The sequence below is a fragment of the Clupea harengus genome, chromosome 7, assembly GCF_900700415.2.
Source record: "Clupea harengus chromosome 7, Ch_v2.0.2, whole genome shotgun sequence".
Classification (NCBI taxonomy): Eukaryota; Metazoa; Chordata; class Actinopteri; order Clupeiformes; family Clupeidae; genus Clupea; species Clupea harengus.
The window spans coordinates 18,357,229-18,382,697 of NC_045158.1; the positions used below are offsets into that span (position 1 = coordinate 18,357,229).

The 25,469-nt window shown below is 42.4% G+C and overlaps 3 protein-coding genes across 4 annotated transcripts in view; 2 read left to right on the top strand and 1 right to left on the bottom strand.

Moving 5' to 3' along the window:
• Positions 1–12,907, top strand: ascc2 (activating signal cointegrator 1 complex subunit 2). The gene is made up of 19 exons (XM_012820341.3): positions 1–356; positions 904–1,039; positions 1,126–1,284; positions 1,700–1,873; positions 2,095–2,224; positions 2,319–2,386; positions 3,655–3,768; positions 4,043–4,155; positions 4,532–4,603; positions 4,733–4,837; positions 5,317–5,385; positions 5,734–5,808; positions 6,315–6,528; positions 6,934–7,130; positions 9,445–9,564; positions 10,706–10,927; positions 11,230–11,320; positions 11,561–11,658; positions 11,970–12,907. The coding sequence occupies exons 2-19, from the start codon at positions 953–955 to the stop codon at positions 12,139–12,141; spliced, it is 2,280 nt and encodes a 759-aa protein (XP_012675795.2). The 5' UTR covers positions 1–356; positions 904–952; the 3' UTR covers positions 12,142–12,907.
• On the bottom strand, positions 12,522–16,865 carry rnf215 (ring finger protein 215). The gene is made up of 10 exons (XM_012820342.3): positions 16,650–16,865; positions 16,242–16,397; positions 15,801–15,872; positions 15,603–15,688; positions 15,457–15,511; positions 15,169–15,273; positions 14,760–14,876; positions 14,520–14,663; positions 14,261–14,363; positions 12,522–13,980 (listed from the first exon to the last, which is right to left on the bottom strand). The coding sequence occupies exons 1-10, from the start codon at positions 16,863–16,865 to the stop codon at positions 13,967–13,969; spliced, it is 1,068 nt and encodes a 355-aa protein (XP_012675796.1). The 3' UTR covers positions 12,522–13,966.
• Positions 16,812–25,469, top strand: part of sec14l8 (SEC14-like lipid binding 8) — a 12,818-nt gene continuing 4,160 nt past the window's right edge. Inside the window, exons 1-10 of one of the 2 annotated variants that reach the window (XM_031570720.2) lie at positions 16,812–16,896; positions 17,508–17,644; positions 18,326–18,401; positions 20,506–20,549; positions 21,342–21,404; positions 21,927–22,115; positions 22,438–22,533; positions 22,748–22,808; positions 23,012–23,095; positions 23,204–23,310. In XM_031570720.2, coding sequence (XP_031426580.1) covers positions 17,591–17,644; positions 18,326–18,401; positions 20,506–20,549; positions 21,342–21,404; positions 21,927–22,115; positions 22,438–22,533; positions 22,748–22,808; positions 23,012–23,095; positions 23,204–23,310 — 774 coding nt within the window. In that variant the 5' untranslated portion in view covers positions 16,812–16,896; positions 17,508–17,590. Of the gene's footprint in view, positions 16,897–17,277; positions 17,645–18,325; positions 18,402–20,505; positions 20,550–21,341; positions 21,405–21,926; positions 22,116–22,437; positions 22,534–22,747; positions 22,809–23,011; positions 23,096–23,203; positions 23,311–25,469 lie in introns of those variants that run through there. The other variant, XM_012820324.3, reaches the window with a different exon arrangement.

The window sequence follows — 25,469 nt, forward strand, 5'->3', positions numbered from 1 at the left end:
GAAGTGAGAAGAACGGAAGTTTTCATGCCTAGTTATAACACGTTTCCCTTTATTCTGTGCCTCATTACAAATATTTAAAACTTAAATATTTTCGATAAAATCAACAACTTACGCTATTCCTTGTTCTACTGACAGAAATCTCTGGCGCGTGGCAGACTGCATAGTTGACCCGCGCTAGCTGTCTTTACCTTTACTTAGCATAGCTGTGGAAGAGTGGACTCGACAAAAAAGAAAGTTGACACAGTCAGTGTCATTCCATAGTCTCTCTGTTGTTCATCTCCAAATAGCGCTGGGCCGTTGATGTAATGCCTTGAACAAAGGAGGATTTTTAGAGCCGCAATCTTTAGTTTGCTGTGGTAAGTTATCTGACTTTAGTTTTGTGTCAACAAGCCAAAGATAAGTGTGGTGGATGTTCATAACTGAGGCTGCGTGTATGCCAACGTTAGCTAACACTGAATTTAAACAGCTGACGTTATGTTAGAGTAGCTAGCTATTTTGACCATTTAAAGGTAGATAGACACTGCCATTTATCTGTGTCAAGAGTCAACATTAGTAATAGCGTGCTTAGTCGGCGGTCATCATGCTTGGCGAGAACTAACGTAAATTAATAATGGTTTGCAGTAACCAGCTGGTCATTGTGTATCTTACATTATGGAATGGACTAAAAGACTAATTTACTTATTACTAACTCGAGTAGAATCGGATGTTATGAGATGCCATTAGCGGTCGCCACCAGGCGAGTTATATCATATCCAGCTGTTTGTATCCATAAAGAAAGACAGAGCTACTCTTGACCATCATTTTAGATAGGACTACACTCGCCATAAGCCTACCAAAAAATTTATGAGTTGGCAGTAAGATGTTGACCAACCCCAACCATTTGTTTACTATGTGTCACTGTAGATCTGCCCTGCATTGTTTGCTGCTTCAGAGAAAACCAATTAATCTGCTCATGGCGTGTGCAAAAGTGCCATTGGACGAGCAGCATGTCACCGAAATCATGGGGCCAATGGGCCGAGAACAGACCATCCCGGCACTGGTAAATTCTAGATTTGCATAGCAATGTGCATTGAATGGTGATGTCGAAAATGTGTCTGAAAGTTGTCAATGTATTTTATTGAACAGCACCCAGACCGCAAGGAGGAGCGTTGTTTTCTTCCATACAAACCCCCGCCTGAGGATAACTCTTCAGCACAGATTGAGGAGTACTTGGAGCAAGCGCAGTTTATATCCGAAGACTTGGATTGGTTGCTATCACTGCCTCATGATAAATTCTGGTGCCAGGTAAATAGTTTGCACATAGGAATATCTTCACTGGTAATCTGTTGCCCATAAATTGGGTAATGTGTCTATTTCTCTAATATAAAGGCATACCATATGGGTTATTGTCTCAATGGCCCTGTTTACATTTACAGTTACATATTCATTTACTAGACTATTGGGCTACATTGTTATGTTTGCTTGCTTGCTTGCTTGCTTGATTGATTGATTGATACATATTAATTTACTAGACTATTGGGCTACATTGTTATGTTTGATTGATTGATTGATGGATGGATGGATGGATGGATGGATAGGTGTCATATTAGAGACTTAGCCTTACTGTGATGCTGACAGTATTGATATCACATTGGGAGTAATGCTAATTCCCACCTGTAATACTGAGTGTAAAACAACCCCCCCCATCCCTATCCTATAGGTAGTGTTTGATGAGTCTCTGCAGAGATGCCTGGATTCATACCTGAGGTATGCTCCTCGCACTCTGGACACGGCCCAGCCTGTCTCATCTCCTGCTGTGGCCGACATGGAGCGCTGCGTCCACAGGTCCGTCTTCATGGTCTTCCTGAGGATGGCTACTCACAAGGAGTCCAAGGTGAGGCTGGGGTTAACAACTGAAACGGCAGTGAGCTGAAGTAACATTTCTGGTGTAAGAGTATTTTTGATTCAGTTTTCTTTTTGTCATAGTTGTTGTTCTCTCAGTTTTCTTCTGTGTTCCCCTCAGTCAGAGGTTGTTGGTGTTTAGAGGGTGTTTGACGCAATTGGAGGGTCATGTTTGTTTGATCATTACTGTGCTATCATCTCTCCTCCTGTCAGGAGAACTTCATCACGCCAGAAGTGTTTGGAGAGATCATTTACAACAACTTCCTGTTTGACATTCCTAAGATGATGGACCTCTGTGTGCTCTTTGGGAAAGGCAATGCGCAGCTTCTGCACAAAATGATCGGTTGGTGACCGCAGTCTTTATCGGTGACTGATTTTTCAAAAGATGTCTTTGCAACCATTAGTGTTAAATCATTCTCTCTTTTTTCCCTTTTTAGAGAACATTTTCACACAGCAGCCTTGTTACTATGGTGATCTAAATGAAACCGTTCCCTCTATCCTCCAGGTAAAATAGGCACAGACACTAATTGTTGATTGGTACTTTTATACTGTATATATACATGCTCACCCTTGCATTGGTGTGTATACTAGACAGTCCACTTGCAGTACATTCATGTAGAATGTGAGCTCTTGTAGTAAATCCAAGGGTAGTTTTGTGGTATTCATTTGTGGTATTGTTGATGAGCTGGTAGATCGAGGTACTAACAACGAGTCAGAATGCCACAGTGGTGACCACACAATACTATCATGATTTTTGGGTGCGTGAATACAAACTATTGCGATTTTTAAATGTTATTTATTTATTTTTTACATTTTCCGATACAGCTGGTATTGGGCATCGATTCTATGATGCATGGCGAATTGTTTCCCCCATATATTACTTTTCTTATACTGGGAGTCTCTGCCGTCATCTTGGCGCGGTAACATTGACTTTGACTTCCTTTCCAATTTCCGCTCTGATGCAAGAGAAGAACGAGGTCTTGTACCGTCTTGTGGGCGCAGCAGCAACGTTATCAGAGTAGACGTATGTACCAAAATAAAATACAAAATGTTATAATAAATAAATAAATAGTCCGAAACTTGGCGCCGCTGTATCGCAATATCATGCTGAAAAATCTTGCAATACAACACTGCATGTTTTTTTTTTTTTTTCTTCCGTCTCTAATCACAATATTAAGGTGATGAGTTTGATCTAGGGCTGAACGATTTGGGAAAATAATCTAATTGCGATTTTTTACCAAAATATTGCGATTGTGATTCGATATGCGATTTTTTTTTTTTTATCCTCTTTTTTTCCCAACAAAATGTAATGAATGATTTAAATATGACCAACACAATATTAGATACATTTAGTGTAAAATATTCTTTCCCACATTTTACATTTTTATTTAACTGCTCATTACAGAAACAAGAACAACAAATCGGTGGCTTTGCCGCTGTGCATTTAAGTAATTTAAAAAAAGTAATTTTAAGTATAAACACTAGGCATGCACTTTTTAAACACTGTGTGCAAAATGTACCATCTTAAATAAAAATATTTTTTTTTTTTTTTGTGACCACGTTTTTTTAATCGCGAACGTTGCGGTTAGAAAATCGCGTTCTATCATATCGCGATAAAATCGCAAATGCAATTAATCGTTCAGCCCTAGTTTGATCCCCAGGGAGCTCACACACTGATGAGAGTGTATACTGTGTGTGTCTGTACTGTAATGTAAGTCAGTCAGTTTGGATAAAAGTGTCTACTGCATTAAGGGAATGCCTGTGTGTGTCCAGGTTCTGGGCACAGTCCTGGAGAGATGTGGCCTTCAGTCTGAGGGAGCCACTGCCTCAGAACCGCTAAAACTCGGCTCGCACGATCGGCCAACCTCCATGACCATGCCTCAGAAAGTGAGTGTCGTTCCTACATCACCTACGTGTGTGTGTGTGTGTGTGTGTGTGTGTGTGTGTGTGTGTGTGTGTGTGTGTGTGTGTGTGTGTGTGTGTGTGTGTGTGTGTGTGTGTGTGTGTGTGTGTGTGTGTGTGCGTTACCTTCTTGTAGGAAATGTGGAGGTTGTGGGCAGTAGGCAGCCCATCTGTATGTATGTATGTATGTACGTATGTATGTATGGGTGCATATTTGTATGTGTAATCAAGCATAAGATGACTTTCTTTTTGTTTGTAGGACCTTGTGGACCTGATTGTGTACATGTGTGACACGTGTACCACTCTTCACGCCTTCTTGGACATTTTTCCCGAAGCCTGCGAAACATTCCACTCCCACGGCGTTCTCAGCAGGTCAGAGGCCAAGAGAAGATGGGGGATCTGTTGTAATAACAGTAGCTCAGCTGTTGATAGAGCCCAATGAATGAAAGGAAATGTTATTTGTATAATGTAATCAGTATAGAGCTGTTGTACTCCTGTAAAAGGAGCTGAGCTGTTGTATAGGGCCTCATGAATGAAGGAATTAAGGAGTGAATGAAAATGTCATCACAGCTGTGTAGTGAATGAATGAATGAAAACATTAGAGGCCATTCTAAGTTTGAGTAGGAAATGCTTATTCTGTTTTGCTGTGGTAGTTCATGCGGTACACTTAAAATTATGAAAAGATGAAAGAAGTATAAAGCCCCTCCCCCTTTCCATATCAACCTGCTGTTCATTTTTTGCTTTCTAGACTAACTTCATTTTATGAGATGGTAGTTCCTGATTTGGAGAAAGCACTGAGAAAGAGGAATTTTGACAAAAGGTACATCATACATTCACTCTCTCACACACACACACACACACACACACACACACACACACACACTAACCCACGTATACAGACACAGATAGCGAGTTTGATTTGATTTTTGTCTTGTTTGCCTTCTCTCAGTGTTCAGGAGGACCTGTGGAGTAGGCTTTGCCATTCGCGTAAGAGGATGGTGGAGATCGCCCATCTGCTCTTACAGCACACCTGCCTGCAGCCTATTCTAGAGGGGTGAGAGTAGTCAAGCCCACACACGCACACCATGCAAACACTCACATCCCTTACTGACTTTCTCTGACTGCAGCTTATTTTTAGAGGCGTGAGGGTACACACCATGCAAATACTCACAGGCCTTACTGACATTTCTGACAACCCAGAAGATGTAAAACAGTGTTGAACAGTGTGAAGGCTAAAATGTAGACAGAAGAATCTCTTTTCTCTTCTGGCTGTTTTCTGGCACTTACTCAATATTTTCCACTGACGTATTATGAGAAATTACGCAGAAGGGATTACACCATGTTGTTGTAAACAAAGCCAAGATAGGAAAGGTGTGTGTTTCCCAATCACGACCCCTTTTTGAAAGCCTGTGTTGAGTACAAATTGGTCTGTTGTTTTAAGTTGTCTGGCTGTCTTTGAGTCTCTTCGGCCATGAATGATATGGGATTGGTTTCTTCGCTAGTGTTTGATGTGCTGTTTGCTTTTCCCTGCAGTGCTGAGAACATGCAGTCTTCTGTGGAGGATCTGCTTCAGAATTTCACCAATTTCATTCAGGAGAAAAGGTACTTTGACACTCAAGCGTAATAGTGTTCCCCAGAGATGGCGCTTCTGCCCCCTGCATGGGGTCCGTATGGCAGACCGCTCCACCTTCTTCCCCACCAGATCCTGAAATTTGTCCACAAAACAAATTCAACTGATTTACCTAAGCCTCAGACTAGAATACCCGAGATGTATTTGTTTATTTTAATCTGTTGCATTTCTATAATTTTCCCCTGTGATGCCTGAAATGACAAATCTGGTTTCTGAAGACTATCTTAGGTTTGTGGTTACATTGTTCCAGTGCAGTGTCATATGATGATGGTAAAGAGGTCTGTTGATCCTCGTCTCTGTGTTGCTGTCTATACCCTCAGATTCCTGGCTGACTATGACGAGCAGTTTCCTTTAGCGGATGACATCAGTCTCCTGCAGCAGGTTTCTCCTCATCTGTATCCTTTGTGCTATTTCAGCATTTCAGCAGCATCTCCAACACAGAAATATGGAAATAACCTTTTAGCTTAAGGTACAGTCTGCGAATCTGCCAAAAGGTTTTTGAAATCTGAGCTCAGCTGTGTACACTGGGGACACTGGAGGTTATTTGAGAGTTCCCAGGCAGACAGCAAGAGGCAGGTGCAATTGCGCACTGCCCCTTTAAGACCAGATGTGTTCCAGATTTATCTCCTGTTCCAGATTTGGCAGTCTCGCCTTCCTCCTTAAACTTTCTCACAACTTGACAAAACCGCTTCTCAATTTTTTGCACTAGTACTTTGAGCTCCACTTTCACACGATGTGGGGATTAGTTTAGAATATTTCAAATGTGCAAAACGTACTGGTATTTACACACACAATTTCACTCCAGGTTCTCCCATGGGTGATCTGATATGTGATATTTGGGTACCTCTTTGGTACATGGCTAGATTCAGGGTACATTCTCTTTAACCCCACCGCCCTCCAGAGATGAGACCCGGACCTCCTACCTCCTTCAGGCAGTGGAAAGCGCCTGGGACAGTGTGGGCAAGAAGAGGGGCAGACCCCCGGTGCCCTCCGCGGGGGCGGCCGCTGGTGCCTCGGCCAGGAGAGGAGCCGGTGGGGCAGGAGCTGGAGGTCTCCAAGGAGCAGCAGCAACAGCAGCCGCAGTAGTGGAGGACTTCCCTCAGAAGGGTGATAACGTGAGTTAGCCAGTCGGTTGGTCCTTCAGGGCATCAGCGGGTAAACACACTCCCTTCCAATGATGTGTTCACTCAGGAATTTCTAGAGCGTCCAGTTGAAATACTCAACTAGTGTTCACTCTGCTTCAGGAGAGAAACAACATGACTCACTCAGGGTTGTCTTAGAAAAACCTCTCTGATACTTCGAAATAGATCCCCTTTCATCATGCTCTATTCAGGAATTTGAAATGCTTCAGGAATCAAACCATTCTTCATTTAGGATGCCCTTACTGTAGTATGAGCTTCACTCAAGCTCACTGTAACTGTAAGAGTAGAGCATTTATAATAATGTGTTATTGTGTTATGTTGTGCTTTGGCATTGTATACGTGCAAATCCACTGTTGCATTTCCCCTTCCATCCTGCAGGGGGCAGTGTGCACCATAAGTTCTGGTGAGCTGGAGTCACTATTGACCCACATCAGGGAACTGCTGCCTGACCTGGGGGAGGGCTTCATCCTGGCCTGCCTGGAAGAGTATGGCTACAGCTCTGAGCTGGTCATCAACAACATCCTGGAGGACCGACTGTCCCCGTCCTTAGACAAGTTAGACCGTGCGATGCCCAGGTGAGAAAGGGGGAAATTGCACTGACCATCACACACAGACAACACAGTACCTTGAGCCTCTTTTTACCTGTATGATTAAGGTATGTTAAAAACTATGAGTCCCTGAATATGTTTTAAAATTGATTGCTAGCTGGACCGAAGAATCACAGTAAGTTATGGTCTTCGGTCATCTATAGATGCAACTGTGTGCAGTAATTTACCCCAAAACACATCTATACTCGGAGTGAAGTGACATATGCTAAATGTGCTTCTTCTGTTTGATTGTTTATTTATTTATATATACACCACCGTTCAAAAGTTTGGAACCCAGAAAAAGTCATATTTTTATCCATCAAATAAGGTGCAAAATGAATCGCACATATAGTCAAGACATTGCTGGTGCTTTCATCAAAGACAAACGTTGCAGCATTACAGCTTGACTGCTTCTTCACTAAATAGCTCTTTCATAATTTGGAGCGATGCTTTGGGTCTGTAGGATCAAATTTGGTCCAGTCAAGTGCCATCCACAGGGTCAGGCATGGCGATGGAGTTCTGGCCTTCCTTCCTAAAGATAAAGATTACTCTGTACCGATGACATATTTTCCGAGCACTAGAGCACCCCCAGACAATCATATTTCCTCTACCTTACGTGAGAGCTGGTGTCAAGCAATCCTCCATCATCTCGTCATTTGTGATTTTCAGTCATCTTCAATCTAGCGTCTGTATCCTTTAGCCTATGGTAGGCTTTCATTTCATTAGCCAGGTCTTGGATATTGCCTTCTCCTCTTTGAAACTCTGCCTAGAAGGCCAGCATTCGAGAGTGTCCTCACTTCTGTCACTGAGACTGGTCTTTTATGGGTACTGTTTGATCAAACTGCCAGCTGAGGGCCTGTAAGGCATCTGTTTCTCCGTTTAAAGATTTGGATGATCTTATCCACCTGCACAGCTGTGCCACAGGGCCTCCTGCTCCTCTCTGTGTCCTGGTTAGAGCCAGTGGGCACTGGTCTGTGAAGGATGTGGTGCACACCTTTGGAAGATCTCTTCAGTTTCTTGCATAGTACAGTCTTCATTTCTCACAATAATAGAACGATGCGCTTCTGAAGAAAGCTTTCATTCTCATCATTTTAAGTCGGTAATCAATTCGGTTGATTTGGCTGCTCCAGATACTCAAGTAGTCCAAAGAAGGCCAGTTTTACAGTCCTAAGACACACAAACGCAATTGCAAAAAGGTTTTCTAATGATGGATTATACTTTTACACATGATACTTTGGGATTAGCATAATTTGCCATTGAAACACAGAAGTGATGGTGGCAGAAAATTACCCTTTTTCGCCAACACCGACATTCCATCCCGAATCAGTTGGAGATTTCCAACTGTAATAGGCATTTGCAACACTAACAATGTTTATCATATTTCTGGTAAAAGTGTGTAATTTTCTTTAAAAAACATGGACATTTCTCAGTGGTTCCAATATTTTGAATAGGTGTGTGTGTGTGTGTGTGTGTGTGTGTGTGTGTGTGTGTGTGTGTGTGTGTGTGTGTGTGTGTGTGTGTGTGTGTGTGTGTGTGTGTGTATACAAACAAGGCTGACTGTGAGCGTCGTTTGGCACTGCCGTCCGTGCAAGCACGGCAATCCAGACTATTTTCATTTGTAGTTCCACGTTGGTGGAACGAACTGCCTAGTACTACCAGAGCAGGGGCGTCCCTCTCTACCTTCAAGAAGCTTTTGAAGACCCAACTCTTCAGAGAGCACCTCCCCTCCTAACTGGCACCTGACTAGCGCTTAACTTGCACTTCAGCAGTTACATTCCTGCACTTCTTTTTCCTCTTTTCTAGGTTGTTGTTTTTCTAATTCTCATGTAAAGTAGTATTTATTGTTACACCATGCTTTTTTATTGCTCTTAGCTTGACTGTTCTCTCCCTTGTACGTCGCTTTGGACAAAAGCGTCTGCTAAATGACTAAATGTAAATGTAAATGTAAATGACTGCAGTCAGTTTTTTATTGCACGCACAACTCACAGCAACACACACGTGTTTTATATATATATATATATATATATATGGAGGCGACCAGGACACACTACACACACACACGCACACGCAGGCCTGAGGTCGCCGTGAATTTTTGCTCTGCCTTTAACCCATCCCGGATCGTCCCTCCTCCAGGAGCAGTGGGCAGCTTCTCAGCGCCCGGGGACCAAGTGAACCGTCCGTCTCGGTCAGGGACGGACAGGATTGTTCTGTTCTTTTTGTTATATAATGTAATAATTATTATATAATGTAATAATGTGTGTTTGTTTATTTACGTGTTTGTTGTTTGTTTTCTTTTCTTCAGGCCAGTGAGGGAGGAGCCCCCTGAGGTCCTTAGCACCAGGTCCAACGTGTTTGATGATGATGAGTTTGACGTGTTCCAGAGGGATCAGGTGGATATGGACCGCGTCTGGAAAGGCAAAAAGTCAGTCTCTCCTCCTTTTTGGTGAACTCTTTCATTTCATCAGTTGTGATCTGTTCTGTATTCTACTCTATTCTTCTCTATTCCATGTTTACATTTAATTATGCATTTATAATTTAGGAATAGCGTCGCACAGGATAGTGACACTAGACAGGTATTGCAATACCTTGTCGTTAAAAACGGTACTATAACCCCCATTTTATGAATGACGGTGTTTTAATAAGAGTTGTATTTCCAATGAGGTCAGTTGATGCGCTACAGCAGGGATGCGACAGGTTAGCGAATAGATAATGTTGTTACATCATGCCCGTGCCCTGAAATATATAAGTCAACAAGCGTGAACTTGTGAACTTTTCATGAACTTTTTTCACCCTTGGAGTTTGACAAGGCAACTAGGGGCAGTGATAACTGTTTAATTTGGCTTCATCTTTTTAGATAACTTATAAATGTGACAAACATCTCTATATGCAAACGCAGCATTCACACTGTAATGTTAACTTTAACATGACTTGCAAGCAGCTAAAAATCAGGTGTTCAGAAGTATGCAGTACTGGTAGTGGTAATCATGGCATGTACATTTTTGTCATCATTATTTTTGTTACTAGAAAATGGGCTGAATGGAGCGCAGACCTAGAAAGTGAACTATTAAAGAAATCCCACACTAGTATAGGGGACATCAGATTACTACATACCATGTAAATAATGTTTAATAACACAAATTATAAATGTACTAGCGAGAATTAATTTTCACAAACACACCTACATGTATGAAACAAACAAACAAATAAGAAAACCCTTAACAGGACATACACAACAACTCAATACACATCCTTGGTGGAGGTCTGCTCTACTGAGCACGTTTCCTAGTTTTCTATTAAGTCGAATAAGATTTTAACCATGATGTTGTAGTGCTTTTGCCATGGTATCTTTTCAGCATTGGTATCAGGATATTTAGGCAGGTATCGTATCGAAGTCATATTTTGGTATCACGACAACACTACTTTGGAATGGTTATTGTCATTCATTCACAAGATACGACCTGAAGGGTCGGGGGTTTGTAAGTACCCATGTGCGTGGGAAAAAAACATCCCCTTCAAATTCTCCTTTGAAATCTGAGAACATAACATTGTCTCTGCTCACTCAGGAAGGGGCAAAGCCTCCACGCCCTGCTGGATGATAAGCAGCACATAGCAGAGCAGAAGGCAAGGTACCTGGCCTACGAAACCGTGGTGGAGGAGGTACTGGTGGATCCCAATGACCCAGGCTTCCTCCTGGATGATTATGACGACGAATACGACGACACCTATGACATCAATCAGGTGGGAGCCAACGACCTGGATGACGACGATGACCTGTTGAATCGGAGGTAAGGCCCACAAGACATAAACTGGCACCGGTGTGGAGTATGAACATTCTATTAAGTGTCATTAATACAGATTTAGTAAGTAAAAAAACAATCCTTTGTACTAGTGAAAGTGTTATATTGATATGTATTATTGACTCTTAACCCTTGTTTAACCCCCAAGTTCATATTGTAACAACATGTAGACAATACATGTACATTGTGATTATTAGTAAAGAAAATATTAAGTACAAATGTAATATGGGGCTGTACCCTCTCATCAATGTGTGATGTCATCTAATGAAGCCTTCCTCTGCTCACAATAGACCATTCACTACCCCATTGGTCCTTCAAATGCACAAGAAGTCTCAGGGCAAAGAAGAGGAGGAATACAATGAAGAGGAAGAGGAGAACAAGGTATTACTTGGCCTTTATACAAGGAGCGAAAGACTATGGTGGACATGGCAGAAATAGTTTTTGAAATACATAACTTTAATATTTCTTCCAGGCCAATGAATTATGGCTGGTTGAATTTTGTTTTGCTGTTAAAATATCCTTTTTACCCCATTTTGGATCCCTGTCTAAATATCCTTGTATACATATCCTAATCTACTTCAAATGTTTTCATTCATTAATTGAAGCCATCTTCTCCTTCAGGATGGGGGGGTGAAGAGAGATATGTTCATCCAGGATCCTGCTGTCCTGAGGCAGAGAGCCGAAGCCAGGAGGGCATCTATGCAACACAGGAGAGGAGGGTAAGACCCAGCTTCCTGTGGCAGTGCAATGATTCTCACACTAAAATAAATGACAACAGGGTGATGGGCATATAGCATTGCAAAACAAAAAGGTCCAGTATCTGTCAACTATCATCCAGTGACCATGGCATATTACATAAGACATCATACCTTTAAAAAAAGATTGCTTATTTAAAACAAATTCTTTACTTGTGTAATCTTGACAAACTAGCTTTTGAAAATGGCCAGTTACACTGATTGTTTTTTTAGAAATAACTGAACACGGAAAATCAGAATGGAGTATTCACTGATTGATGCTTTCTACTGGACAGGTACAGACCCCCTCCTTCCAATCACGTGGAGGGCGGCGCCAAAGGTCAGGGCCAGTCCAAGGAGACGGTGTTGGACCGGCGGAAGAAGGAGGCCAACAAGAGCCGAGGTGCCAACCACAACCGCAGAAACATGGCCGACCGCAAGCGGAACAAGGGCATGATCCCGTCCTGAGGCCAGTGAGCGTCAAAGCCTCAAGATGTCAGGTCAGTGGCAGAGGTGCCACTCAGCGAAGCTCTGCCAGACAACTCATGGAGATGATGCACATCAAAGCACAGGGGGATGTGAACTTCCTACAAAATTATTATAATTTTTTTTTCTTTCTTTTTTTTTTAAGATTAACTAAAGGGTGTGCAGAAGGGTTTGTGTAAAATACTTTTAGTTAGATCAGCTCATTCTAACCTTTTTTTTTATAAACAGATGGCAACCATATTACACCCATCCTAAAAGTACACTAAAATCCCCCATATTCTACGCCAAAGAGCAAACAATTTTGTTTTTGTTTTTCCATTTTGCCATGTAACAAGTGGGTTTAATACAGAGACGAGACAAGGTAGCTCTTGCAACATTTTTAGTGATCAACAAAAGAAATCAGAGTTTACAGGTGAAGATAAGTTCAAGCAGGCTCTCCCTGACAGTTGTGTTTGAAGGTATCCTCTGCCATGCTGTGACTGTAGACATCTTAAACCGAGGTCTGAACAGGGGCTGTAGAGACTAACAGACGAGCTCTCAGAGCTCTTAGCTCTTCATGGTCTGCTAGCCACTGAGGTCAGCTTTGGGGAAGATCATTCAGGAGTTTCCGGCGAAACATAGTGAGTGCCATCATGCATAGCGATGTTCAACAACATGCTTTTTTGTAAGAGGACATTTTTATGATTGCTTTTCTTGAAGCAAGAGTAAAAGGAAAGGGAAAAAAAAACACAATAAATAAATTAAGCAAGCACTTTTTCCTTGTCAATTTGTCAAATGTTCGTATAATGTACACCTCATGGTGGAAAGTGACCCTTTAGGTCTGAGCTTGGTCTTTTCTGAGAGTTTATTTGCTTAAAGGTTCCTCCCTTACAGCAGTACTGAGTAGCTTTGAGAGGTTGGTCTGTTGAAGATTAATTGAAATGTACCAGTTCTTTCAGTAATTAACTGACTTCAGACTGGCCTGTTGGAGTGCCTTGAAATGTTAAGACTATACAGCAGGTAAGGTCCTGGTCATATGAACTTTGTACTTCTAATAAAGTACGAAACACTTCGTACTTTATTGGGTAAGCGCTCTAATAACCCAACATATTCAGCATCTATTTTGAATACTGACCATGTTTTTCTAGTGTTTCGTAAGTGACTAAATATAGTTCAAATCACATAGTTTATGAGCATATTGGTGGTCCATCTATATTCAGGGGCTTGTTCCTTTTCAGTCTGAACTGAGAATGAACATCTTTTCTGGGCATAAATAGAACATTTGTTAGCCATGCTTTGGATTAAAAACATTAAATAAAAAATATTATATTGTAACACAGTTATACTGTTAAACAGTTGGCTCGAAAAATATATGTAACACTATCCATATGATGCCCAGTCCAGGCATACTTGCAGAGAACATGTATCCTTAGATAGCTTTAAATGCTGAATGGTCTCACACAGATCGACCCTACAGAGAGATTCTGTGCCAACAAGCACTGAAAAACAAGAACTAAAGTACTAAACTAAACAGTACTAAAACTAGAGTGTAACAGATTCTATTCACTAGACTACTGTCAGAAGAACACTGTTCAAGGCCATAGATACAGTAATACTACTTTTCTAGTTCCTGTAGTTCAGGCTGCTGTTCACCCCCAAAATGTCACAGTCTGTCTGGGGTGTGAGCAATGTTTGTGCAGTCAGTGGAGATCCGCTCACACCAAGGGCTCTCCTCGGTACAGTACTCAGGAAGACGTTAGAGACACAAACACATTTCCAAGATGGGGTCTTGTTCCTCCTGTCCTGATCCAACACTTCATGCCAGCTGTTAACAAAAATGACCTGCGGGCAACAAAGATGAGCTTGACATTTCTATTGTATGTATGTGTATGTGGCTCAGTTAAACTGGCTCACCGTTGCGCTTGAGTGAATGTGTGAAATGGAATTTAACAAAGTACAATGACTAAAACAGTATCACCAATAGCTTTGACATGATTTTGCATAGAAGCGTGGCATGCATGTACGTGCTGTATGCCAATATAAGCATAGCATTCAACAAAGGGCTCAGCAATTGAAGTCAGTTTAGGTTCCATTTGTTCAACTTGACAACTGTTTTACTCACCAAGTACACTACGCTTGCATAAAGGACAGGTCTGCTGAAGCACCAGCCAGGGGTCCACGCAGTCTCTGTGGAACTCGTGCAGGCAGGGCAACACTCTCAAACACTGCAGGACAGAGAAGGCACTCATTCTCTACAAATAATACCTCATAACAAGGGCATGGAATACTGCATTAACTGGTCTTGGAGAGCTGAGACCACAAAGACTATCTATATGCCAGTTGTTCCCCCTAGACAATATATCTGAGGATTTAAGCTTTACCTGGTTGTTATTGAACTGTTCTAGACAGACAGCACAGTTGTCTGTTTCTGTGGGCTGTGAGGAGTCACCCCATGTCTTCGGCTGGAAGTAAGTCCTCGTTTTCAGAGTAGACAGCCTCTTCATGATGTCCTGTTTGGGAAGTAACTAAACAGCGACAGAAAGAGGCACAGATTGCAGGACTGCAGGAATGTTGTCGTGGTAACTGGAGCTAAGTCATTCTTTGTGGGCAACTGTGGGTACCTCCAGGTCATCGCTGAACTGGTTGTCCTGATACTGCCAGCGAGCTTGAACCAGAACACCAGTGGAGAGGATGAGCGCCACCAGGACGACCGTGTTCCACAACTGCTGCAGGTATTTCTGAAAAATTTACATTTGAATGTTTTTTGCTAAAGAAACTTGAGTTACAATGCCAGAAGATATACATTTTCATCAGCATATGCTCTCCTTGGATATCTAACCCATGAGACTGGTATTGTGGTGTTGATTCTGGTGTCTGGGAAATTATGTTGCAGTTTATAACATTCATCAGAGGCACAACACCTAACACTTGACGTACTGCCTCTATGTGTATTTAAGAGAAGAGAAACATATTTTAGCACTGATCAAGTCCAAGCTTGTTTTGCTTTTTTGAGTGACAAGTTTCCCTCACCTGGACCTGGGAGTTGGTCTCTCCAGTACAGATGACCCCTTGCCACTCTCCGTACAGACCACCTCTAGAGCGCCCACAGCTCGACCATAAAGTCAGGGTAGCCCCCTGGAACCACGACGCAAGAGCGAATAAATAATTTTTTGACACGACAGTATTTGATTGGTGCCATCAACAAAGTATGACAAAGTAATGGTTAAAGGATAAATTGAATATCCATGTATTTGAGCACAAGAATAGTTTAATGTTGCCACCACCCAGAGCTACACAGTAACATCTTAAACGTCTCACCAAGTTATCCTTTAGAAAGGTCTTGTATGTGATTTTTGCGGTTGCATGAAGGCCCCTGTACATAAATAGATACAGAGCAAACATTTAGTCCATCCTTTTGGAAGTTCAATCAGGAAGCCAAATGGAGATGTTTTTGAAGGGATTACCTTAGGAGTGCTCCAATGAGTTTTGTGACATTTTCAGATGTCTGGATGACTATGATGGGTTTTGACAGCACTTGAGAGAGATCCATCTGTCAGAGGAAGGCATGTTTACATAATTTATGCCCAACATGACAACAACAAATAAGTACCACTCAGGCCATGACGGGTGTGTTTGGGAGCAGAGATCCGTGGTGGGCTTACCTCTCTCACGGTGTTCTGGTTGAGGGCCATGATAATTAGTGCAGATGCTCCTAAAACAAGTGCTCGTTTCATCTTAAAACACACAAATAAAAGTTTACATGGAGTGGTCCGACCAAAACACATTATGAGCTTAGAGATAGTTCCCTCCTAAGTGTCTGGCACTGTCTACTGATCATGCCTGTTGTGACACACGGACACGCTAGACAGTCAGTGTCAGTGACGGAAGAAACTGGCCATCATTTGCATAGCAAGCCTGTGAAAGGGGTCTAGATTTGGGAGTGACACACTAAGCTGTTCAATCTATTTTCTGCTCCAATGAAAATAAACGTTCTAGTTCTAGTGGTATTCAAGTGTATAGAAGGTATTCTCACAATGTTCATTTTGTTGGTGAACTATTCCTTTAAGCAGCTACTGCTTGCAGCTTTTCTGTGTTCAACCTACCTTATTGACCATGGCAGCTGCGAAGGACTCATGACTACCACCCGGGCTTTTGACATCTTCCACTTCGACAGGAACGACACCTATCCAAGGATTCTTCCCCTTAGTGTCAATCCTGGGTTCACGTTCGTCGCCATTTAGGGTTTCATCTTCATGTAGCTGTTTTAAATCAAAAAGAAAAAAAAGATGCATAACAAGGATCTAATTGCTGCCTATAATAAAGTATGTTCCGATACAAGAAGTAGCTGAATGACAAGCTTGGTGCATAGAATTAGACCGTGCTGTGTATTACGTGATCGTTCACTGACGAAAACGGATAGGGATGTTGTGGTATTGACAGATCAGTGACCTACGCAAATGCTACGTCCCTCGACGTTACAACAATATAACATTTCAATTCAGCCTACTTACTAAACGCAGGTCTCCTTTAAGATTGTCATTTCCCTTTCTATCCGGGCTCTTGTCGCTTAAACTACCCTCGATCACTTCTCCACGTAAAGTGTTACTGATGCCCTGGCGTCCCTGCAGGGAGATTTCCACCAAGGCTACCTGTTCAGCGGATGTCAGTCGCATCCAAAACAAAGACGCGAACAGAATCAGCTGAGCAGATATTGCATTGGATCCCATGACGAACCGTAACAGGAACGACTGAGTACTGGTAAATATTAAATGCCCTGCATTATTGTTGCAGATTTAGCCACTGGAGACTGCTGTACAGAATGTAAACAAGATGACTTCCTGGCACCACAGGAAAAGGCAGTAGAGTTGATGTGCTAGAGGTCGCCATCTGTCGGAAATAAAAAAGAGTTTCAAGTATATCTTATGGTGTTGCTAAACTCTACGAAGCTGAAAAATGTTAACTTATGCGTTTGCACATGTTAAAATCGTAATGAAAAAAGGAAACGGTGATTTATTTCTGTTATCGACTAGCCTACCTCTGAAGCTTTAAAAAACATAGCCTGCTAAGCTATAGTAGACGTCACAACTCGGCAAAGCCCGCATCAGTGACACCATAATAATCTCTTGCATGCCTCATGGAATTGCAACTCACACACATCCATGAGGGGGGCGCAAAGGCAGGCAACAGTCAATCCACGCAGGATATCTGGCAGCTCAACAAGTGGCATCGATGTAGGATGGTACAATCATTAGGGTGTGTCAAAGAACTGTAGACCGATATTTTTCATCCACCATATAGTATTCATGCTGTTCATCATGCAAACGATTAAGACAGACGTTTTATTGTTATTAACACAATTCGCGTTGAAGACCTTGTGAGCGCCCCCAAAGGCTGTCTGCATCAAGAGCCGCTACGTCTAAAGCGAACTGTTGTGGAAGAATTCACCGCCAGCATGAGTGGACATGTCGGCAACTTAAGCCCAAAACAGGCTGAAGCTTTGGAACAGGTAAACAATTCTGATGGTTTAATCAACTAAAGGCTACGCGGAGAAAGGAGAGTTACTGAGTTTGGTGGCTTACTCCTGATCACGCATAATTTCTTCCTAGTTGTAGAGTGTTAAACAAATAATTATGATTTCAAAGATAACATATGAAATATAAACAATATTCTTTGCCATTATTTTACAACTGTCTGCTAGACTGTTTAGTGAATTGTTCAGCGTGTGTAGACTATTTGATATAGAAAAGATCTTAAAGTGCCAAATATTTGTAGAATTTACCTTTTCTAAATGTGAATTTATCTGAAATGTATTAAATTGGTTTAATAACAAGACCATTTTGTTTCTAAGTAGTCAACTGACTATATATCAGTCTGACTTCACACCTGTTGCCCTGATTTGACACCTATATTTGTAACTCAATATATAAAATCATAATATGACATTTCCTAGTCTTAGATCCCTGTCACTCTCAATAGGACTAATTGATACACAGTGTATATTGTGAAACATGTTCTGAGTTTTGTCCTCTTTTCTTAGTAGCTGTCTGTAAATACTTCGATAATGGTAGTCAGTGTTTGTGGCAAACTTGAATGAGTAGATTGACATTTGTCCTGATTACATTTGTCCCCTATGTCTTTCCCTGGCCCTCGAATGGCTGCTCTCTTTACCTCCCACTGGCTACGTTAGCTTCGTGAGAGGGTTAAGGACATCCTTCCTGAGTGTCCGGCACAGAGCGACCACTTTCTGCTACGGTGGCTTAGAGGTGAGAGACCAAATGGTGCTTCTATCTAGTCTTCTGAGAGATGAACAGCAGCTGTTCAATGAGTTTCTACATGAGTTAGACTTGTGCCAGATCAGGTGTGAATTTTTTTTAAGACCGTTTTCCATAATGACTTAGATCTACACTCATAATTGACGTATGAACACTGATAATTAACTGTTACAGGCAAGGGTTCATTATTGATTGCGTGTTGAATTTCATACCAGCAGCCAAGTGCAGTTGCAGTGGCCCCTTTTCAGCCTATCACATTTGTAGTGATGCTCTGTTAAGCCAAGAGGCTGACCAGCCGACATGCGTAGGGCAACCTCCGTCCCCCGAGCTTCATTGTGAATGAGGCTTGAGAAAGGAGGCCTTGTGCTGCAGTGCGGAGACAAGCTGAATCAGTGCTAATCTGCAGATTAATCTGATTAGACCTACGAAACAAACGGGTGAATGTATCGGTCAAGTCAATGACAATAGTGCCCAGTGTTCGCTGTGCTTTACACCTCTGTGCACTTATTGTGTTGCATTATTTTGTTGTGCACAGCCCTGTTCTTTTCCCACCTGTTCATTTATAGGACTCAAATGAACTGTGTAAGAGCTGTACTAAGACTGATGAATCACCATGCATTCCAGTGGTCAGTTTCCGTTATGTGTCATTTAAAATTAGCTTTGTCTCAAGGCCCATAGTGCCAGAGGCCTACAAGTGACACACTGGGGATGAACGCATAGTGATGTTCTCTCATTCTTTCTCAATGATGTGGGTTAAATCCCTACACCCTGCTGGCCTCGTGTCTGAGCTTAACCACCGCGATGCTCCCTTAACAACCCAACTGTCAGTTGTTAATTAATCATGTTTAGGAAGCATTATATGCTTAAAGTCCACGTAGTTGTAGGTCAGCAGCGCTGAGGGTCCATTCGCTAAGGCAGAATGATAATCCTGCGGATGTAATCTAATTAAAGTGATGGGATAGACCTTATACCTCTTACCCAGAAATGTCACACTTAATGATCCACACACTTCTGTAAGAGACAGAAACGCTGTGATTCACATGGATGTATTATATTATTATATAAAAGGGGCTTGTTGAAAGCCGTGTTGAACCCTTCAAATCCAGCTATCTGCAGCACAATGTTGAACGATACTTTAAAACTAAAATATTTCTTCAAAGGAGGTTAACAAAGAATCTTTTGTACCCCACGCCTCACCAACTCAGAGCGTGCATGACGTTTCTTCCCTCTTAAGTCATCCTATGAAAGACAAGCACAGCTCTGGCCCTCCCAATTTTATGGTGCCATGAGTCTCTGAAAGAAGCCTCAGTTAGATGGATAGATACAAGGTCTTGCCGTAGCGTAGAGCATCCTTCATCCTTCCCTCCACTGTGTCTAGAGCCTTAATAAGGACGTTGTGTCTATGATCCTTTTTACCCGTTAATCATGTGTTTTGATTATACTGAGTGAGAATTATGACGGTGAGATTTTCCATAAACGGAGACTCTGAATCAGCTTGCCACTACTAGACTATATCACGACTCTTTGCACTCCCCCCCCCCCCCGCAGTTATGCACTACACTTTCGGTTTTAAATGGCCCAAACTGCAACTGAAACCGCACACAGGACAATAGTTCCCTAACCTTCAACTGCCCTAAGGATTGTGGATCCCTGTGGGTGATTGACCGACCATTATGAGGGAAGTGAAATATGCGAGCTAGCATGACAGGACTGAATCTCACTCATGGCCCTTTAGCTCCTGGCTTTATAAATAATTCAAAGACAAACCGCAGCATGCCTAAGACATGTTTGTGCTGGTTATTGCATTGTGCCAGTCATATTTAAGTACTTGCTGCCTGTGTATTTGTGTGCATGTCGCTAGCAGATAACACCCTAAACTGGTCACTCCCATCAGTGGAAACAGTCATGTTCTTTTCATAAATCTGTCTGAGCCCGTACATTTGGATTAAACCTTGCATCAACTGTACCTTTCATTGTAAAATAGAGACTTTCATTCCGTGAACTGACCTCTTTTGCTTGTATTCCTTCTCTCTCTTTCTCTCTCTCTTTCTCTCTCTCTTTCTCCAATGCTACTATTACTGTTTCTTTTTTCCAGCTAGAAATTTCAATGTTCAGAAAGCCGAGACCATGCTGCGGAAGGTATTACCATCTCTCCCTTCTCTCACAGCTTTGGGCTTTGCATGGATATGTTTGGGCTACTGATTTAAATGAGCAAAAAATACAAACCCAAGACCCTTTGGAAACTAAATCAACCAAATCAAATCCCCAACTAAATCTTCAAGGCTTTGACTCAGCATAATGGACACCACAGGGGGAAAAAAAAGAATTCATGAAATAATCGGCCATTTCCACCCTTTAAGAATCTCAGCATTCTGATTGTTGTAAAGCCCGGTCTTATCATTACCTAGGGCACCTTGATTTGTGCAACCTTGCGCTACAGCTGATAATGACTAATAATACTGTCTATGATCCAGTAGCTCTGTGCCTCACTCAGAACCTTCAGTATCTATACAGAAAGCGTTATCGACGATACTGTCATTCGATGCCTACTTAGTGAGAGCATCTTGGCTGATGGCTTGGCTGTAATTCAACTGTTAACACTGCATCTGGCAATCAGATCATAGGGGCAATGTCCGATGCCGAATCATTGGGTGTAATAATTACACAAGTAATTACTGAAATCTGTACTGTACATACTGTACATGCTGTACTGTACTTTCGATATCTTATCTGGTCTGATAAGGACTAAATGGGTTCAGTCTTCCACTGTTTCCCAGGGGAGCCTGTCCAGGCAGAAAACACTGTGTCACTTAAATAAATATTCCTGTGCTATGGAAATAACTGCTGATTTTTTTAAGCACTTCTGTTTTTGCCATTTTATTTTAGTTTGAGTATAATTGGAGCCTTTCTCTTTCACATATGCATCAACAGCATCTGGAGTTCAGGAAGCATGTGAAGGCTGATACAATTACAACAGACTGGAGGCCGCCTGAGGTAAAGCGTTATGTAATACTACACATGAAAGCTACGGCTAGCGCTAGCCTTTACATGTTTTTAAAGAATACTCTGGCTGGCTATCTTCACGTGCCGATAGTGATCACACACAGATTGTAGATGTTAAATAGCGTGCATGCCCTCCGGGACTCTCTTCGGCTCTCTAATGAGCAACTAAAAGGTTTTAACTCTTTTTGACCATATTAACCCATTAAGAATATTCCAAAGAGATGGGCATCCCTGCCTATCAGTTCTTATATAAGTGCACGGCACATTGAAAGCAGGGGATGGACATAACAAGATAACATTGTCCTCAGCAGCTTTGTAAACAATTGTTCTGTTTTCAATCCAGAAGTGCATCAAAACTCGAGCTGCTAGCCGCATTTAGCTACTAAAAAATATTTGCTCCATAGTTAACTAAACTAAAATAGGTTTTGAACCCAGTTCTCGAAAGGACTTGCAGCATTCCCTTTTCAATTTGGAAACTTTACTTACATTTGATGGGTTATGTTCTGTCCTCAGGTGATTGAGAACCACCTCTCTGGGGGTATGTGTGGTTACGACCGCGAGGGCAGCCCCATCTGGTACGACGTCATTGGGCCTGTAGACACCAAGGGTCTGCTGTTGTCCGCCTCCAAGCAGGACTTCATCAAGTCCAAAGTCAGAGACTGTGAGATACTTCAGAAAGAGTGTGACCTGCAGACTGAGAAGGTGTGTCTCTCTGTGTAGTTTACATCAGGCCCATTTACAAGGAAAATAGAAGCATTTTGCATGCTGTCAAAGGAATTTATTTGATAATGAACCTGTTCCTCTGTGATAATTTGCCAATATTTTGGCAGTACCAAGTAGTCATACTGTTTATGAATTTCTCTTTCATGAATGTAAGATGCCCATTATTTTTGTTGGCCTTCGAACAGGACTAAATGAAGTTCATCCTCCCTACATTTGCAGAGATATTGAGTCTCATTCTCTTACTCTTTCTTTCTCATCCTCTTTTCCTCCTCCTCCTCCTCCTCCTCCTCCTCCTCCTCAGCTGGGTAAAAATGTTGAGGCGATTACCATGATTTATGATCTGGAGGGTTTGGGGATGAAACATCTTTGGAAGCCAGCCATAGACACTTACACAGAGGTAGGCATTCATTTGAACTTAGGGCTTCCCCTGTTGGTGTTTGCGAAACTTGATTTTACTTATTTGTCATGGTTTGTTGTTTGTGGTGTAAAAAAGCATTGGAAGTATATATATTTACGTCACCTCTTAGACAGTTGTGTTTGAAAATGTACGATTTTTCTTCATTTTCTTCCCTTCTTCTTCCTCTTCTTCTTCTTCTTCTTTGATGCTTCAGGTCCTCACCATGTTTGAGGACAACTATCCAGAAGGCCTCAAGAGGTTGTTTGTTATTAAAGGTTCGGTTGCTCATTCAGCAAGTTCAGGACCATCTCTATATGTTTGTGTTTTTTATCATTTCTATTTTTGGAGAATTATCCACGTTATCCACATTAATGCTGCTTTTGTTCACTACTTGCGTGGCTCTGTGTGTGGTGAGGCAGTTCACGAAGGTCATTGCTTCCCTAATACTAATATACTGCACTTTGTGTTAACTCTGTAGCACCCAAGATATTTCCTGTGGCGTACAATCTCGTCAAGCACTTCCTCAGCGAAGACACGCAGCGCAAGATCGTCGTCCTAGGGGGTGAGCTTTATCCCTTATCGCAGCTTCTCGTCTCCAGTGTTTGTTGAAAAGTCAGCCCGGTCCCAATGATCTGACATCTGGCTTTGCTGTGGTGCTTTTGTCCCACAGCCAACTGGAAGGAGGTGCTGCAGCGACACATTGACCCCGAGGAGCTTCCCGCTGTGTATGGGGGAAAGCTGACCGACCCGGACGGAGACCCGCGCTGCAGGACCAGGGTGAGTGCAAAGCTCAGGGCTCACACACACAGCTGCTGCACAGAATCTGTGTAGAGGCCCGCCTGTAGTTTGTGGTAGTGCACAGTGTGCTCCCGCAGATGCCACACACACACACTGCGCTAACCTCTAGTTGGCTTTGGCGAGCGCGTGTCACAAGATGTGACCACACTCTGAGATGAATTCGACAGTCAGTTCTGCTCCTGGGATTGCACAAGATGCGGCCTAACACCACACTCTGAGATGAATACGAGTCAGTTCTGCTCCTGGGATTGCACAAGAGACCGTATTAGTGCTGGTACACAGTGTAACTGTGTGTTTTTAGATATTTTTTAGTGTCCCAGTGCACTCACAACACACACATAAGCATATATAAAAACTGCGAGGCACTGATGAACTTGTGTCTCAACTGTCCTGATAGACAGTATAACAGCACTCCCAATCTTGTGATTGCTAAAGTGTGTTCCATCCATCCATCCATCCATCCGTCCATCCGTCCATCCATACATGTTTTGTGTATTGTTCTAGTGTTTGTGCTTTGTTTGGATGCGAGTAGTGCTTAGCTCCGTAGTGCTTCTCAGTACAAGGGACTGCCTGGTATTGACACAACCATGTGCTTGCTTGGCATGCCGATGCTGTGTAGCTGAGTCCAGCTTGCTTGAAATGCCATGTGCACCTTGTCCTTTGCCATAGCAGTGTCACTCATTGAGGAGTGGCACACAAGTTGCTGATGATGAAATTAGTTGGTATTTTTAGTAGGGCTTTTGCTCAGAAGGCCGTGAGTGGAAAGTTACCACACTGGATTTATACGAAGGAATTCCCCCCATTTCATAACCTTGCGTAAGAACCAACCCTCAGCTTACAAAGACATCACGTGGTCTGTTGTTGAGGAAGCCCTTGCAAACTCATGTGCAGAAATCAAGTTTTACTTCCTGATTTCACTATTGTGTTTTGTTGTGAAAAACTAAATGTCTGCTGTGGTAATTCACCCTGACTGCACCCAATTCATCACTCCTTTCCAACGCCTCTGTAGCCTGCCCAGAGGGGGGAAAGGTCAGTCACGTGGCAGTCAAAAGATACTGCCTGCAGATATAGCACACTGGTGTGAAATGTGACAGGCTTTCTTTAAGCGGCGGAAGACACAGTATTATCAGTCTTTCTGCTGGAGGCTCGCCTGTCTCACTTATTAGTTGTCTGTAATTGAGTGATTACAATATTGTATCTATTATACAAACTAAGGGGAGGGATAGTTGTGTTTAATATCAATGTTGCATGTAGTTTATAATGGAACTGTCTCGTGTTTTGTGGAAGAATTTGCATTCTGTTGGATATAGCCTGTTCACTGCTTGGCCAGTTGTTTCCGGTTCAGTAGCCTTTCTGAAGAACCAGAGATTTCAAGTACTGTCCAGCACAGGAACTGCATAATCCCTGAACCATTTTTTTCCAACCACCTTCTTTACCCCTTAAAAAAGTTCCCTAATCGTCATGGTACTCATTCTTAAAACAGAACCATGCGGGTGTCCTGGCTGAAGCTCAGTCACGACACACTTTTCTTTTCCACTGACTCATCAGTCATGCTGGGCTCTGGGGACAGACCTAAGGCTGACGCGGCCTGGTGAGCCACACCCTGACTGACCCCAGACGTGTTGTCTCTGCCCCCCGTAGATACATAGGAAAAGGTTCAGTCAACCGTCCGGAGAAGAAGGAGCTCCCAAGAAAGCCTCACAGGACCATTAACTGGGTTCACTGACTGAGACTCTTCAGCACGTGTTCATTTCATGTTAGCTATTTGTTTGTATTAGCTACCATTAGAATATATTTGGATGGATGAATGATTGGAGAAGACATAAACTTGTGTGGAAATGTGTGAACTACATTCAACCATCTTGTTTTTTTATCCATTATCATCGCTGGTCTAGTTTTATACTTTTGAGAAATGGAGAACATTGAAGATGACGTTTTAAAGGGAAGGTACTGCTCAATACATGTTTTGTAACATCAGACACAATGTCCACAAATGAACTGACGGAGCGTGTCAGTAAACGTGTTATTACGCATACAATGTATACACTCTGATGGCAGATGGCTTTTAGGATCCCAAAGTAGAAATGCTCTTGTGTGTGTCTGGATCCAATGTGTCCTCCTGCAGGCCAGTCTGTTGA

Excerpts from the sequence above, each read along its gene's own strand:
- rnf215 (XM_012820342.3), bottom strand. The coding sequence starts at position 16,865 with ATGGGATCCAATGCAATATCTGCTCAGCTGATTCTGTTCGCGTCTTTG. Across the intron at positions 14,877-15,168 it reads AGACCAACTCCCAGGTCCAG|AAATACCTGCAGCAGTTGTG; the intron begins GTGAGGGAAACT and ends TAAATTTTTCAG. Across the intron at positions 14,364-14,519 it reads AACAGTTCAATAACAACCAG|TGTTTGAGAGTGTTGCCCTG; the intron begins GTAAAGCTTAAA and ends TCTGTCCTGCAG.
- ascc2 (XM_012820341.3), top strand. The coding sequence starts at position 953 with ATGGCGTGTGCAAAAGTGCCATTGGACGAGCAGCATGTCACCGAAATC. Across the intron at positions 3,769-4,042 it reads CCATGACCATGCCTCAGAAA|GACCTTGTGGACCTGATTGT; the intron begins GTGAGTGTCGTT and ends TTTTGTTTGTAG. Across the intron at positions 5,809-6,314 it reads CAGCAGGTTTCTCCTCATCT|AGATGAGACCCGGACCTCCT; the intron begins GTATCCTTTGTG and ends ACCGCCCTCCAG.